General features: G+C 42.7%; 1 protein-coding gene across 2 annotated transcripts in view; it reads left to right on the top strand.

Annotated features, from left to right (window-relative positions):
* LOC110525679 (phosphatidylinositol transfer protein beta isoform) overlaps positions 1 to 15,834 on the top strand; it is a 46,805-nt gene extending 30,971 nt beyond the window's left edge. Inside the window, exons 8-12 of one of the 2 annotated variants that reach the window (XM_021606024.2) lie at positions 4,918 to 4,995; positions 7,552 to 7,662; positions 9,287 to 9,409; positions 11,174 to 11,252; positions 13,032 to 15,834. In XM_021606024.2, coding sequence (XP_021461699.1) covers positions 4,918 to 4,995; positions 7,552 to 7,662; positions 9,287 to 9,409; positions 11,174 to 11,221 — 360 coding nt within the window. In that variant the 3' untranslated portion in view covers positions 11,222 to 11,252; positions 13,032 to 15,834. The remainder of the gene's footprint in view (positions 1 to 4,917; positions 4,996 to 7,551; positions 7,663 to 9,286; positions 9,410 to 11,173; positions 11,253 to 13,031) is intronic. The other variant, XM_021606022.2, reaches the window with a different exon arrangement.

Genomic DNA, 15,834 nt, shown 5'->3' with positions numbered 1-15,834 from the left:
AATTATATATAACACTTAGTCAAGTAAGCGAGAACACTTGCTTGGCCTCGCGTGCTTTGATCTCCGCAACCGTAGTAGGCGCGAGCACATTGACTAGCAAGGAAACGTGCGTTGTTGCGGTATTTCAGTGTGCGTCACTGCATGGATGGAAATAGACATGACAGAGCTGTTCCGCTAATACAGTCCTTCACAGAAAGTTATGTTAGGCCAACTAATCTTTAACAGTCTGTTAATTAGTCAGTTGTTGATCTCTCCTCCTTGATATAGCTGTATTTTATTTTTTTATTTCGCCTTTTTTTAACCAGGTAGGCAAGTTGAGAACAAGTTTTCATTTTGCAATTGCGACCTGGCCAAGAATAAAGCAAAGCAGTTCAACACATACAACAACACAGTTACACATGGAGTAAAACAAACATACAGTCAATAATACAGTAGAAAAATACGTCTATATACAATGTGAGCAAATGAGGGAGGTAAAGGCAAAAAAAGCCCATGGTGGCGAAGTAAATACAATATAGAAAGTGAAACACTGGAATGGTAGATTTGCAGTGGAAGAATGTGCAAAGTAGAAATATAGATAATGGGGTGCAAAGGAGCTAAATAAATACAGTAGGGGAAGAGGTAGTTGTTTGGGCTAAATTATAGATGGGCTATGTGCAGTAATCTGTGAGCTGCTCTGACAGCTAGTGAGGGAGATAAGTGTCTCCATTTTCAGAGATTTTTGTAGTTCGTTCCAGTCATTGGCAGCAGAGAACTGGAAGGAGAGGCAGCCAAATGAGGAATTGGTTTTGGGGTTGACCAGAGAGATGTAACTGCTACGCGTACTACAGGTGGGTGCTGCTATGGTGACCAGCGAGCTGAGATAAGGGGGAACTTTACCTGTATGTCAATAGTAGGCTTCTAATAATGTAATAGTACTCAGTTTACCAATGACAACAAGCAATGTTTGTTTAAGGGTGGGCGATATGACCGAAAAATCCTGTGGGCAAATAACAAAGATTATCGAGATACATCGTGTTCTCGAAATAAGCGATGTTGTACAATTGAAGTTAAAATACACTGCATTTCAAACAGTAAGCAATGATCTAATTAATTTCGGGCTTGTGAAGTTATACCTAGGCTAAATATAAGCCTTTCATACGACCAACAAATAATCAAATTTGTTAATCAGAATATACAGTGCCTTGCGAAAGCATTCGGCCCCCTTGAACTTTACGACCTTTTGCCACATTTCAGGCTTCAAACATAAAGATATAAAACTGTATTTTTTTGTGAAGAATCAGCAACAAGTGGGACACAATCATGAAGTGGAACGACATTTATTGGATATTTCAAACTTTTTTTTAACAAATCAAAACCTGAAAAATTGGGCGTGCAAAATTATTCAGCCCCCTTAAGTTAATACTTTGTAGCGCCACCTTTTGCTGCGATTACAGCTGTAAGTCGCTTGGGGTATGTCTCTATCAGTTTTGCACATCGAGAGACTGAAATTTTTTCCCATTCCTCCTTGCAAAACAGCTCGAGCTCAGTGAGGTTGGATGGAGAGCATTTGTGAACAGCAGTTTTCAGTTCTTTCCACAGATTCTCGATTGGATTCAGGTCTGGACTTTGACTTGGCCATTCTAACACCTGGATATGTTTATTTTTGAACCATTCCATTGTAGATTTTGCTTTATGTTTTGGATCATTGTCTTGTTGGAAGACAAATCTCCGTCCCAGTCTCAGGTCTTTTGCAGACTCCATCAGGTTTTCTTCCAGAATGGTCCTGTATTTGGCTCCATCCATCTTCCCATCAATTTTAACCATCTTCCCTGTCTCTGCTGAAGAAAAGCAGGCCCAAACCATGATGCTGCCACCACCATGTTTGACAGTGGGGATGGTGTGTTCAGGGTGATGAGCTGTTGCTTTTACGCCAAACATAACGTTTTGCATTGTTGCCAAAAAGTTCAATTTTGGTTTCATCTGACCAGAGTACCTTCTTCCACATGTTTGGTGTGTCTCCCAGGTGGCTTGTGGCAAACTTTAAACAACACTTTTTATGGATATCTTTAAGAAATGGCTTTCTTCTTGCCACTCTTCCATAAAGGCCAGATTTGTGCAATATACGACTGATTGTTGTCCTATGGACAGAGTCTCCCACCTCAGCTGTAGATCTCTGCAGTTCATCCAGAGTGATCATGGGCCTCTTGGCTGCATCTCTGATCAGTCTTCTCCTTGTATGAGCTGAAAGTTTAGAGGGACGGCCAGGTCTTGGTAGATTTGCAGTGGTCTGATACTCCTTCCATTTCAATATTATCGCTTGCACAGTGCTCCTTGGGATGTTTAAAGCTTGGGAAATCTTTTTGTATCCAAATCCGGCTTTAAACTTCTTCACACCAGTATCTCGGACCTGCCTGGTGTGTTCCTTGTTCTTCATGATGCTCTCTGTGCTTTTGACGGACCTCTGAGACTATCACAGTGCAGGTGCATTTATACGGAGACTTGATTACACACAGGTGGATTGTATTTATCATCATTAGTCATTTAGGTCAACATTGGATCATTCAGAGATCCTCACTGAACTTCTGGAGAGAGTTTGCTGCACTGAAAGTAAAGGGGCTGAATAATTTTGCACGCCCAATTGTTCAGTTTTTAATTTGTTAAAGTTTGAAATATCCAATAAATGTCGTTCCACTTCATGATTGTGTCCCACTTGTTGTTGATTCTTCACAAAAAAATACAGTTTTATATCTTTATGTTTGAAGCCTGAAATGCCTGCAAAGTTAAAGGGGGCCGAATACTTTCGCAAGGCACTGTACATACATGCATACACACACACACACACACACACAGTACCAGTCACAAGTTTGGACACCTACTCATTCCAGGGTTTTTCATTTTCGCTATTTTCTATATTGTAGAATAATTGTGAAGACAAACTATGAAAATGCAGATATGGAATCATGTAGTAACCAAACGTGTTAAACAAATCAAAATATATTTGAGATTATTCAAATGGCCACCCCTTTATAAAAAAAAAAATGCAATCACTGGTCTGGCTATCAAGTCCATGAAAATGCCCTTTTTTTGTTACACATGTAACTAGAACCATGCGTAATGCACATTCACTAATGATGCCCAACTTCTTACAGCAGGCATTAGGCTATAGAAAAGTAATACTGGTCTCATCAACAATCGCTCAAGCCCACGTGCTAGTTCATCTTTATAGTTCTAGTTTAGCTATCTTATTTGCTAGCTAACAAGATTGAACAGTTGAATTGTTATGAACACACCCTTCTGTTTGAAAAGCATGTTAGCCTGTTGAGATGTTGAAATCAAGTGGCCTACCTTATTTCTTAGAATGCGAACTTGTTGCCAATTCTTTTATATAATTGTGTTTTATGCTTATTGCACTTTTTATAAAACACAAACTAGACAGCTAGTATAACAGTCTTTGGCTAAAATGCTGCTAGCGGTACCAATGCCGCGTGTGACAAACCTAAGCATTCATTTTACAGAATCAATGTTCGTTGATACACTCGGTTTAGTTGTCTGCTCTGCGCGTAATTTGAGTAGTTGAGACAAAAAGGGTATCTATTACAATAAAATAATGTCTCAATGTGTTTGTGTCCATATGACTGATTCTGGTGGACCAAAGCTCAAACGAAAATAGCGAGTTGAAACCGCTTGTCAGAGAGGAAGAGGTGATCTCTCAACTTTGTTGGCGTGAGAGACAGGGAAGAGGGTCTTGGTGTGTGTAAACCATAGAGGAATAGGCAAAGCGAGATGTTTCACTCGCTAAAATCTGTCCAAAATAAGGCCAATGTGTTTCTATGGGCTTATTTTGGACCCGACGCTTGTCGCCTGCCTTCACGCCTTTGAGACAACGGCTCCGATTGTTAGGGCAGAGACATGAGCATCTTGTCATTATATACAGATCTCTGATGTAAGTGGGAAGGTGCACAGAGGAGCTAAAGAGACGAGACCAAAAATACATCTTGAGAACATGTGGCCATAAATGCTCATTAAAACGTTGATTATTGTGATACAGGCATTTGGAATATCACGCAAAACATGCATTAGGATTAATCTAATTAATTTGATCTATCGCCCAGCCCTATGTTGAATGACTGGTAGCCTAGTAGTCAGACCTAACTTGATGGATTAGGTCAGAGATGGAGATCTGAAACAAGCTCATATTAGCCTATTTCATTTGTTTCATATGTCAAATAGCCTACAGTTAACTAGACTTTTGCATTTCATCCAGTAATAGAATTATTCAGAATATTCTCCCCAAACAGAATTAAGCCAGTTTAAATTTTCACTATTACTATCCACAAATACTTAAAATTCTTAATTTTTTTTAATTTTTTTTTTAATGTGTTATATGTAACAGTGTTTATTGAGACCGCCTCAATTTAATTTAGGATCAAACACAAGACTTCTGTGTTCGCTACGTTGTTTGATATAATTGAACTCAATGTTTCAGGAAATGGCCGTTACAGGTTTTCCAAAAAGGCGAAACACTTCAGCTTCCATAGGGGGAAGTTGACTGACCCCCACCCCCCCCCCCACCCAACCTTAGGCCTACATCAGCACCACCTTGTCAGAAAATCCTAGGGAGAGCCCTGGTTTTACATTTAAATGCATTTCTAGTTAGCTACTGAAGAGCAGCCAAGTACCAAGTACCCATAAGTCCATAGCCTGCCATTCCTTCTGAGGCAACATTATTAAGCTAGAAAATATGCATTTGCCTAATAATTTGAGCAGTGTGGGTGTTGCGCAGGGCCGGGGGTGACACCACCATGCTGAAGTGGTACTTTTAAAAAGGTTTAAGGTTGGCAGGTCTGCTAATGTGGAATACATATGTGTTGAAATTATTTGTTCTGTGTTTTGATTATTAAAGTGTTCATTGTCATCCTTCTCTTCCCTCTCCAGGACTACAAGGCAGATGAGGACCCTGCTCTGTTCAAGTCAGCTAAGACTGGTAGAGGACCCCTGGGACCCAACTGGAAGGTATACCTCTCACTGGAACACCAGGGAGGAAGGGAGACTGCAGTTTGATGAAGACAAATCACCTCTCTCTGCTCTAATTGGGCGTAATAGAAATTGCAAGTGATCAGGTCAGATTAGCCCCTCCTGTCTCAGCCCTGCTCACACGCTCTCAGCCAGCCAGGAGTGTGTGTGTTTGTACGTGGCTGTCTGCCCTGGAATGTACTATGTGTGTCATCCCTCTTAGTTTGAGCTAGGAACAGCTCTGTGTTTTACAATGAGTCTGCGAGATATTTGTTTGTAAAAAGTGAGAGGTGATGAAAACAGCTCATCCAGAGATACCGTTTTCCCATCAAACCCTTCATCTACAGCCCTGCAAACAGGCCCATGATGTCAAACTAGTTAGATCTCCACCCAGCAATGGTTTACATCCCTTATATACTTAACAAAATATAAACGCAACATGTAAAGGGTTGGTCCCATGTTTGATGAGCTGAAATAAAAGATCCCAGACATGTTCCATATGCATAAAAAGCCTACCGTAATTTCCAAAGTTCATTTGTTTCAATGTACTGGTAGGCACCTGTGGCTTATAGACATGTGCGGCTTATTTATGTACAAAATACATATTTTTAAAATAATTCAGTGGGTGCGGTTTATATTCAGGTGCGCTTAATAGTCCAGAAATTACGGTAATTCTCTCAAATCTTGTGCACAAATCTGTTTACATCCCTTTTAGTGAGCATTTCAAATTTGCCAACATAATCCATCCACCTGACAGGTGTGGCATATCAAGAAGCTGATCAAATGGCATGATCATTACAAATGTGCACCTTGTGCTGGGGACAAAGGCCAACTCTAAAATGTGCAGTTTTGTCACACAACACAATGTCACAAGTGTCTCAGGTTTTGAGTGTGCAATCGGCATGCAGGCTGCAGGAATGTCCACCATGTTGATGAATGTTGATTTTTCTACCATAAGCTGCCACCAACGTTGTTTTTAGAGAATTTGACTGTACGTCTTACCAGCCTCACAACTGCAGACCACTTGTAACCACGCCTACCCAGGACCAAAAAGATCCGGCTTCTTCACCTGTGGGATCTTCTGAGACAGCCACCCGGACAGCTGATGAAACTGAGGAATCTTTTTCTGTTTTAAAGCCCTTTTTGTGGGGGATAAACTAATTCTGACTGGCTGGGCCTGGCTCCCCAGTGGCTGGGCCTGGCTCCCCAGTGGCTGGGCCTGGCTCCCCAGTGGCTGGGCCTGGCTCCCCAGTGGCTGGGCCTGGCTCCCCAGCCCCTGCCCAGTCATCTGAAATCCATATTAATTTATTTCAATTGACAGATTTCCTAATGAACTGTAACTCAGTTAAATAGTTGAAATTGTTAGATGTTGTGTATTTATATTTTTGTTCAGTATAGTTCAACGTGGAAAAGTTTTTCTGCTCTGCGACAACTTGCACAGATGAGACTGCTAAACAGCTTTATAAAGTCTAAAGCAACTTTTCATTTAGATCCCCCCCCCCCCCCCCCCCCCCCTCACCTTGGACATGGAAACACTTTTTGGAGAGGAAAAAATGAGAGAATCTTAATTAAAGTTACAACAGAGAACACTATTTGTGCCAGCTTCTCAGAGCAGTAGAACTCTTCTATCTCTGCGTGCACACATGCTTCCGTATTGGCACACTTTGTATTTCTGAAAACTCCTGGTCCTTTGAGCAGGGCGACGGGAGAGAAGAAATGTCACCGTAAATGTTTTGATGTGGTTTCCGTTTTATGTGAAGTTCTCCTTTAGCGGTGACAACTTTTCTAGCTAAACCCTACGCAAATTTAGAATGTTTTTCATTCCCACCATCCCCCTCTCTCTCCTCTGTGATGGGAGCATCAAACGGTGGTGGGATGGGTGTGATTGCGGCAGGTCTGTGGCATTTCTCCCTGTGTGCAGCGCTAGAATGAAGTGATTAATTAAACTGGTGTTCTGGGAGTGGTGTGCGCGTGTGTGTTCTGGGGGCAAGCAGGTCTTGGGTGTTAATAATGGAACTGGCTTTGTGCTGAGATGCCGTTATCGCTGTGTGATGCGAGCAGCGTTTTATCTGCCTTCCCCGGCCACAAAGGCATGCCTGTCTGGAACAGTGTCGCTGTCAGGGTGGAGCGAGAGAAATGGTCCCTTCATCTGGAGTTTATCCACTTTGCTCTCTCTCCTCTTCCTCTCAGGGAGACCGAGTGCAAGCTGCAGATGGATTTAAAACTGTTTTGTAGATTAGAAGACTTATCTGTCTACTGCATATTCTCATATCGATAATTATTTTACTAAGCTTCGTTTCCAAAACATGATGTATTAATGACATTTTAATGGTTGGAATACCGCAGAGATTTGTCCAAACCGGTTGAATTTTTCTGTGTTCTCAAATCACACTCTGCTTTCTTCTCTTTGTGAGTTCCATTATTGGGAAGTTTGCATAAACTTTGCTCATTTGCATATTCAGTTTTTTTGTAATATCTTGTCAACATAAATTATTTAGTGTGTCTTCTTGCATTGTTTTCTCAGTGTCTGTTCTCCTGTTGTGTTGCTACTAACAGAAGGAGCTGGTTAGTAAGGCTGACTGCCCGAGGATGTGTGCCTACAAACTGGTCACTGTCAAGTTCAAGTGGTGGGGCCTGCAGAACAAGGTGGAGAGCTTTATTCACAAGGTTAGGACATGTTTTTTTTCTTCAGGTTATCAGACACTAGCTATGTTTCCATTAACTACTGTCGACATTAAAGTTGTGATAGAAAATATGCATAAAAAGCTTATTTCTCTCAAATTTTGTGCACAATGTGTTATAATCCATCCACCTGACAGGTGGGGCATATCAATAAACTGATTAAACAGAATGATCATTACACAGGTGCACCTTGTGCTGGGGACAATAAAAAGCCATTCTAAAATGTGCAGTTTTGTCACACGACACAATGCCACAGATGTCTCAAGTTTTGAAGGAGTGTGCAATTGGCATGCTGACTGCAGAAATGTCCCCCAGCGCTATTGCCAGAGATTTGAATATTCATTTCTCTACCATAAGCAGCCTCCGTCATTTTAGAGAATTTGGCAGTAGGTCCAACCGGCCTCACAACTCCAGACCGACCACGTGTAACCACGCCAGCCCAGGACCTCCACATCTGGCTTCTTCACCTGAGACCAGTCACCTGGACAGCTGATGAAGCCGAGTATTTCTGTCTGTAATCAAGCCCTTTTGTGGTGAAAAACTGACTGTCTGGGCCTGGCTCCCCAGTGGGAGGGCCTATGCCCACCCATGTGGGCCCCTGCCCAGTCATGTGAAATCCATAGATTAGGGCCTAATGAATTTATTTCATTTGACTGATTTCCTTATGGACTGTAACTCAGTAAAATAGTTGAAATTATCCCATGTTCCTTTTTTTAATTATTTTGTTAAGTATATTTAAGCTGCAAAAACCTAGTGTTGAATAAAAATGAACTGGTTTGAAGTGTTTCCATGATTCATTTAGGCAAGTCGTGCATGCCTTCCCACCGATCTGTTTCATGTCTCAGGTAGCCCGCAAAAGCCAGCATGGATAGAATGCAAGAGTTGACTGTTTGCCATAATTATTAGAATATGTGCCAACTCAGAGTCGAAGTCAGTGTCATGTTGAAACTTACACTCCTGTAGCCTAGATCTGATATACTTTTATGGTATAACTTGCATCCAGAAAAGCAAGGCGTCGCCAGTCATGCATTCTTGAAAGTCAAGACATTTTTTTTTTTATAGTCAAAAAATTAGATTTAGCAATCAGTTGGTATTTAGAATTAAACTTGGAGGGGAGCTTTATAGTTCTGTGATGACATCACGTGCGAATTGTACCTTCTTGATTATTCGGCAATCATAATTTATTCAAAAACAACGTAGTCATTTTTCGCAATAAAGAACAATCCACCTCTGTCGAATGATGCAATTTGTATTCATCTTTAGAACATTTCTCCTATAGCTGTGTCTCCATTCCACATGTCACATTGTTTTTTTTTTGTTTTTTTGCGACATTGCTTTTGTAAAATAAACCTGGGTCAAAGGAAACCTGCCTACTGAGTCATCAAGAGTGAATATAATAATCCAAGCAGCACTGTAAATGAATCTGTAGGTACACCTCAAACACCTGGGTTATATTGTTTATGCTCAGTCTTTTGATATCCAGGACTAGACTGTATAGCATCTGACCAAGATGTGTACCTTCCTTTTTTATTCTGTCACTATCTGACACATGCTTCCTGGTACCCTTTTCTTTACCTCTGTATGCCTCTATCCATGTTCTCTCCTCCAGCAAGAGAAGCGCATCTTCACTAACTTCCATCGCCAGCTGTTCTGTTGGATTGACAAGTGGGTGGAGCTGACTATGGAGGACATCAGGCGGATGGAGGCGGAGACCCAGAAGGAGCTGGAGGAGGTATGTAAAGGAACATAGTGGATTACAAACGGGAGAAAGGTTCAATACTTACCAAGGCTTACTACACTAAACCTCCAAAACCATTAGAGCGAGTGTGCCGTTTTTAGGCATCATCTCTTTAGCGTTGTCATGGCGGCAGATCACTGCAGTGCTGCCCTATGTGCTTGGCAGTGTCGGTCTGGTGTTTGCCTTGTGGGTCCTGGCCATGGTTGGATAGCAGGCTGTCTTAGCCTGTCTGTGGTGTCATCCCTCAGAGACAGTGGTAATGTTAGGAAGCTCATTGGAAGAGTCATCAGGATCTCTGGAAGGGATGCTGGTTGGTCTGTTCATTAGTGGTGCTGAGACACACAACATTTACTCTAAATTTTATTTTTATTTTTTTATTTTACCTTTATTTAACCAGGCAAGTCAGTTAAGAACAAATTCTTATTTTCAATGACGGCCTGGGAACAGTGGGTTAACTGCCTGTTCAAGGGCAGAACGACAGATTTGTACCTTGTCAGCTCGGGGGTTTGAACTCGCAACCTCCCGGTTACTAGTCCAACGCTCTAACCACTAGGCTACCCTGCCGCCCCACTTCGTATCCCTCCCTAGATCCTTTTCCTAGAATTCTGATTATTATTTAGACTTTTTAATAGAAAATCTGAGCTAAACACCCTGTTTAATTTATTTCAATCTGTTAAATCAATGATCCCCTCTTATACTTTAATGTAAATAAATCAGCTTTTTGTGTTTTATGACAAACTAAAACGTGTATGATTTTATGACATTGTCATTTTTCCCATCTTATGTGACTTTATTTACTGCTTGTCATAATTTTGCAAAATAATAATATTGAAAGGAACATCAGTCCTAGTCTTCTTATCAGTAGAGGGTTCACTTTTCTTTTTAGCGTGTTTGTTTGATTCGACCATGTGTACTCACAATGCTGTCCAAAGGGATATGGGGGTGGAATTCTACATTCCTGCCCCTATCCCCTTCTCCAGCCTGTCTGTCTCCCCCTCCCAGGGTTCCCACACATTGTTTATTCTGGAAAAGTCAAAGAAATCCATCTCAACTGTGAGAGAATTGTAATCACATACAGTGCATTCAGAAAGTATTCAGACCCCCTTGAATTTTTCTACATTTTGTTACGTTACAGCCTTACTCTAAAATGAATTAATTAAATGTTGTTGGCACCTGGCACCATCCCTATGGTGAAGCGGGGTGGCAGCATCTTGCTGTGGGGATGTTTTTCAGCGGCAGGGACGCTTTGGGGAGAAATGGGAGAAACTCTCCAAATACAGGTGTGCCAAGCTTGTAGCGTCATACCCAAGAAGACTGTAATCGCTGCCATTGCTGATTCAACAAAGTACTGAGTATAGGGTCTGAATAATTAAGTAAATGTTATATTTCAGTTTCCATTTTCTTTAAAATGTTCTTCGTCATTATGGGGTATTGTGTGTAGATTGGGGGGACACACACAATGTATTCCATTTTAGAATAAAGCTGTAAAGTAACAATGCGGAAAAGTCAAGGGGTCAGAATACTTTCCGAATGCACTGTATAGCCTGTCACTCTTTTCACAGTCGAGCCTACATTTTGGAATAGACAGCCTAGTCTTGGTCCATTGTGATTTTTCATTATAATACAAAACCTTCATCCTTGAAGTCATTAAAAAGTCAGACATTTAGATGGGTAACTTGTGTGGGAACCCTCCCTCCCTTTCCCCCAATCTCTACCTCTGCCCTTACAGGCCTCCTGATTCTATCATTTTGCATCTAGATGCGTAGGAAGGGCTCTGTTCGAGGCACGAAGGCTTCAGACGAGTAGCTGCTCCAGGTGTAGGTCTGAGGAAGGCTGTGTAAGTGCAACTAGAGTCGGGCCAATAGCAGACATGTTGGTTCCTCCTCCACTATCTCTCATGGATTCCTTGTCTGTCTTCTCCCACTGGGTTCTCTTGGTATTGCTGCATGTTTACACTGCTTTCACTCCATATACAGTGGTGTCGTAACAAGGATTTATGGTCTGGTTTGTGTGGGTGTCTGTGTGTGTGTTCTTGTCACGTGAACTTCCATAACTCTGACTTGTATTAGTTAATCAATAACACCAGATCTCAGAGAAATGAAGCATTTGCCAGATCGTTAAGTGTATTGCTGACATCGCGAAAAGCTGTGTGTGTGTCTACTCAATCTCCCCATGTGAGGGCAGACATCTGTTCAGCCTGTTTTCAGAGCCAAGGCGAGAGAGCAGGTTTTTAAAAGGCCATGGTATTCAGGTAAAGCCCAACTAACAAAAAGTCAGCACAGGTTTCTGGCCTTGTATCTATAGTCCAAAGAAAGGCCATACAGAATATGGATAACAAACACACACAAAAACGCTCATCTGGCACTGCAGACTTCTGTTTGTATCACATTCTCAGTAAGGCCTTACCAATCACACCCTGTTGGCCCCACTCTGAATATCAATCTGAGCGCTTTTGGCCGTACATGGAGGAATCTGGGCCGGACTGGCCGAAGTGGGGCGGTCTCAAGCATTCCTGGCCTGGCACCAAAGCTGATCATTTGGAGCTCTGCTTCTTCCCACTCGACATCTCGCCCAATCCTACATGTGTTTCTCATTTTCCCCTGGACTATGTAAACAGACTAGTGCCATCAAAGAGGCCCTCGGCATGGAGGAGTGCTTGGCCTGGGCTTCTGAGCTGAGGGGTCGCCAGGGTTACACTGTGCCAGTACTGTAGGGCTCTACAGGGCGGCACCCATGGGTTGGCGTCTAATACCATTTATAACGACAAGCACAGTTTCTGCTGTTTTACCAGTTCAACACCCATACACCCCCAGCTCCTGTAGATGGTTAAGCTCAGTCTCCTAGAGAGCTTTATCACCTTATGTATAGACTTTGAACATGTGCTTCAGTTCAGGTGAAATGAGGTTGAGTAGTAATTTATGTATCAGGATCTTAAACCAAAAGTGTTGTGGTTGGACTACACTGTGTGAGTGAGAAATACCATGTTTTGGAGATGATGCACCAATAGGCCTGTCTGCTTGTGTGCTAACACGGGTGGGGTGGTGGTGGGGGAGAAAAATCCTTCAAGATGGCTTCCTCTGCCTCATTAACATACAAATGGAATTCTGCAGTTGAAAAGGAGCCTGTGCTGAGATTGAGGGAGGGAGAAGTGAAAGGTAGAATCCTCATGTCATTATATCAGAGGACTAGTCCTCTGTTTAGGGCCAGCATGGTGCGGTTGAACTCTTCCATTAAGGTATTCTGCTATCAAATTCAGCCAAATGAATTGACTTTCTAAAGTCATCAGCCTTAGGGTGTGAGGACCTGAAACCAATGCCTTTATCTACCTACAAGATAAACAAGGGCTCAATAAGAACAATTTTTAGACGTTCTTAAAAAAAGAACGTTTGAAGATTCTAAATGTTGATTGCTTCTCGGTGAACAGAATGCTGGAATTTCTGAGCCACAGCCATCCCAGTTTCTTTCACAGTAACAAGCAGCCTTTCTTCTCGCAGAATTCCACTTGTTGACGCATGCTCTCACAGAACCTGCCTCCACTTGTTTGGTCTCTGTAGAGACGTAGTAAATGTCTGTTTATTTCTTTCTCTCGCTGCCTATCCCCTTTTCTCTACCTCAGCTTCGCAAACAAGGTCAAGTACGGGGAACCAGTGCTGCCGATGCCGAATGAGATGGAGGGTTTTAAACAGAGATGAAGAGTGAAGATGATGAAGAATTTCGACGTGTGCTCCCTGCGTGCCACCTTTTTATCTTACTGATTCAGGATGAGGAGGACGAGGGCTCTGCTCCAATCGCTCAATAGACCAGCACCCTGACCTACCTGCATCCAATTATAGACATTCTATCCACAGAATAATTGATTTGTAGAAAGTGACACGATCATAGCTTATAATTTTGATCTCCTAAAGACATTATCAAGAAGCAATGACCTCAGTAAAGCCAGCTACCACCACCATGTTGTTGATAGACTAGTCCCTCTATCTTCTCTTGATAGACGCTTTGAGGGCTGCTTGGTTGTTGAGAGATTAATATTTTCAAAGCATTTAATTGGCATGATTCCCTTATGGCAGGTGTTGGACCTGTGTTTTGTTATTCCAGTCGAGTAGGATCGTTCCTCTGTGGTCTGTTGCCTTGCCCATTTCTTTTGTTTTCCTTTGTATTCGTTGATATTTTCCCCAGATCATTCCTTTCATGTCCTCTTCTAGCTGTTCATAACTCTATGGTTTTCCATTAGCTGGCGAAAGAGATCCTGTCAGTGTGTTCTCCAAAAACGTGTCCCTTCCTGCCATGGCGTTCATTAAGAGATTACTGACACCCTTGGCACCTGTGCCCATCCTAATATTTCCCCCTCCCTCTGCATCTTATTAACACTCTGATGATCTTGTCCACACAGGTATTTCACACTCACTCCCATGCAAATTAACACAAACACACACTCATATGCACATGTAGGTGTGAATGCCTTTGTGGTGGCTGATTTCTTCTAAGCTCAAGCTGGGCAGATCCCTGCAGGATCCTTCAACTGAAGGGAAGTGGCTGTTGGAGTGTTTGGAGCTGTCACTGTTTTTCCCACACTCCCCATTCTCCATACGCTCACACTCAGTCAATCCGCTCCTCCCCAGCGGATGTCCCCAGAGCGAAACCGCACTGAAAAACAGTCACAGATGGCGCTACACCCTTCCAGTCTCTGTCACGCACTGCTCACCCCACCCTGCAGTCCACCACCCCAGTAGCCTGCCTGTCTGTCTGCCTTATTCCTGTGGATCTCTGGGACCGTGTTCTGCTGCAGGTTGTATCCTGCTGAACAGGAGCATCAGGTCAACAGACACCCAGCACCACCCTAGCCCAGACCAGGCCACCACCCCAGACCAGGCCACACCTGACTGGGCCTGTTTACCGTCGCAGCTGCCTCCCTACCTACTCACTCAGCACTACACTGCCTTACTGTACCTATACAGTACCCCCACATGACATACTGTACCTCCACTCTGTCATCTACCCCTTTACCTATTTGCCAGACTGGGGGTCTGCTTCTGGGTGCTAACGAGCACCACCATGCCTTCTGGCTCCACACGGGCACCAGTTAGGAACCACTCCGTAGTCTTTTAGGATTTACTACAGGGACACTGATCAACAGAGGGTAGAACAGGGATGGTCCTTGGGGGCCTGAGTTGGTCTCTCACTTGCACCAGCTAACACACCTGACTCCACTAAACAGCTAATCATGCAAGAATTAGAATGCAATTTGTTTAATCCGCTGTGCTTGCTAGGGATGGGGGGTGACACTACTCTGGCCCCTGAGGACTGGAGTTGCCCATCCCTGGGGCAGATGAAGGGCTTGATTGGTTTGCAATGGCTTTAAGATATGTTTTAGTTGAACCACACAATGTGCTCAAGGTCCTAATGCATGTTTGTTCTATTGAACTGTGGTGGGGTGATTATTCCCTGCCGTGATACTGTACTGATGTAGGCAACAGCACTCCCCAGCAGCAAGCCGGTCGGACAGTTCCGTGCTGGAGCCCGAATGCTACTTCCTGTTTAAGCACCAAAGTGCCTTCATGTTATTGTGTGCATGTCTGCGTGCTTGTGGGACAATAAAGAATGCATGTGTATCTTACCTTGTCATTCAACCTCAGCCATTCTGCCTATTTTTATATATAGACATGCTTGCAGCTAAGATGGATGGAATATTTTTTTATGAAGAGCTTAGCCTTGATGGTCTATTTTTATTGGGAAAGCCTTACAGGGGGATGTGAGAACCTTAGTGATTGGTTTAGTGCTCACCCAAAGAGTGTGCATGGCTCTGGGTGATATCATTTGTTTACATGTGTTGTTTACTATACACACAATTCCCCAGGGGCAATACTGACTCACCAGCAGATAGATGGCCAACTGAACTCTCCTGAACCCCACAACTGAGTAGAGATATCATTAGTACTCATGTCCGTTTCAGTTGTGAGTGACTGACAGGACATGAAAAGTCATGGCCATAATGGGACTGATGAAGTCCAATTTCCCATCAATGACAGGTTTATGCAGTCAAAGAAACTGTAAGAGTGTTGAATATGACTAATGTCTTAAGATCTGTCTACAACCTCTGCCTTATATTGAATAGAAAACTTGTTAAAACTCCATAATGCAACACCACTCTTGTAGCGAACCATTGTTCTATGATATCTGCACTGTGGGCAAAGGACAGCGGGGAAGTAGTCTTTACAAGAAACTGTACAGTGTGGTCATGATTTATGAAATGTACTGTTAAGTTTCTAGAAGAAAATGCTTTTAAATGTTTCTGATCATCTGAAATTCAGGGGACATGGTAGTGAATGTATTTAATTTAGCCTTTTCCATTTGTAGAGTTTTGTGCCGCGGGAAGTCTACATAATGCATCTAATTACTGAATTAAATGTCAACGTACTGCT

This window comes from Oncorhynchus mykiss, chromosome 6, assembly GCF_013265735.2.
Source record: "Oncorhynchus mykiss isolate Arlee chromosome 6, USDA_OmykA_1.1, whole genome shotgun sequence".
NCBI lineage: Eukaryota > Metazoa > Chordata > Actinopteri > Salmoniformes > Salmonidae > Oncorhynchus > Oncorhynchus mykiss.
The sequence above is the reverse complement of the archived record's forward strand: the minus strand, read 5'-3'. Positions and strand labels throughout refer to the sequence as shown.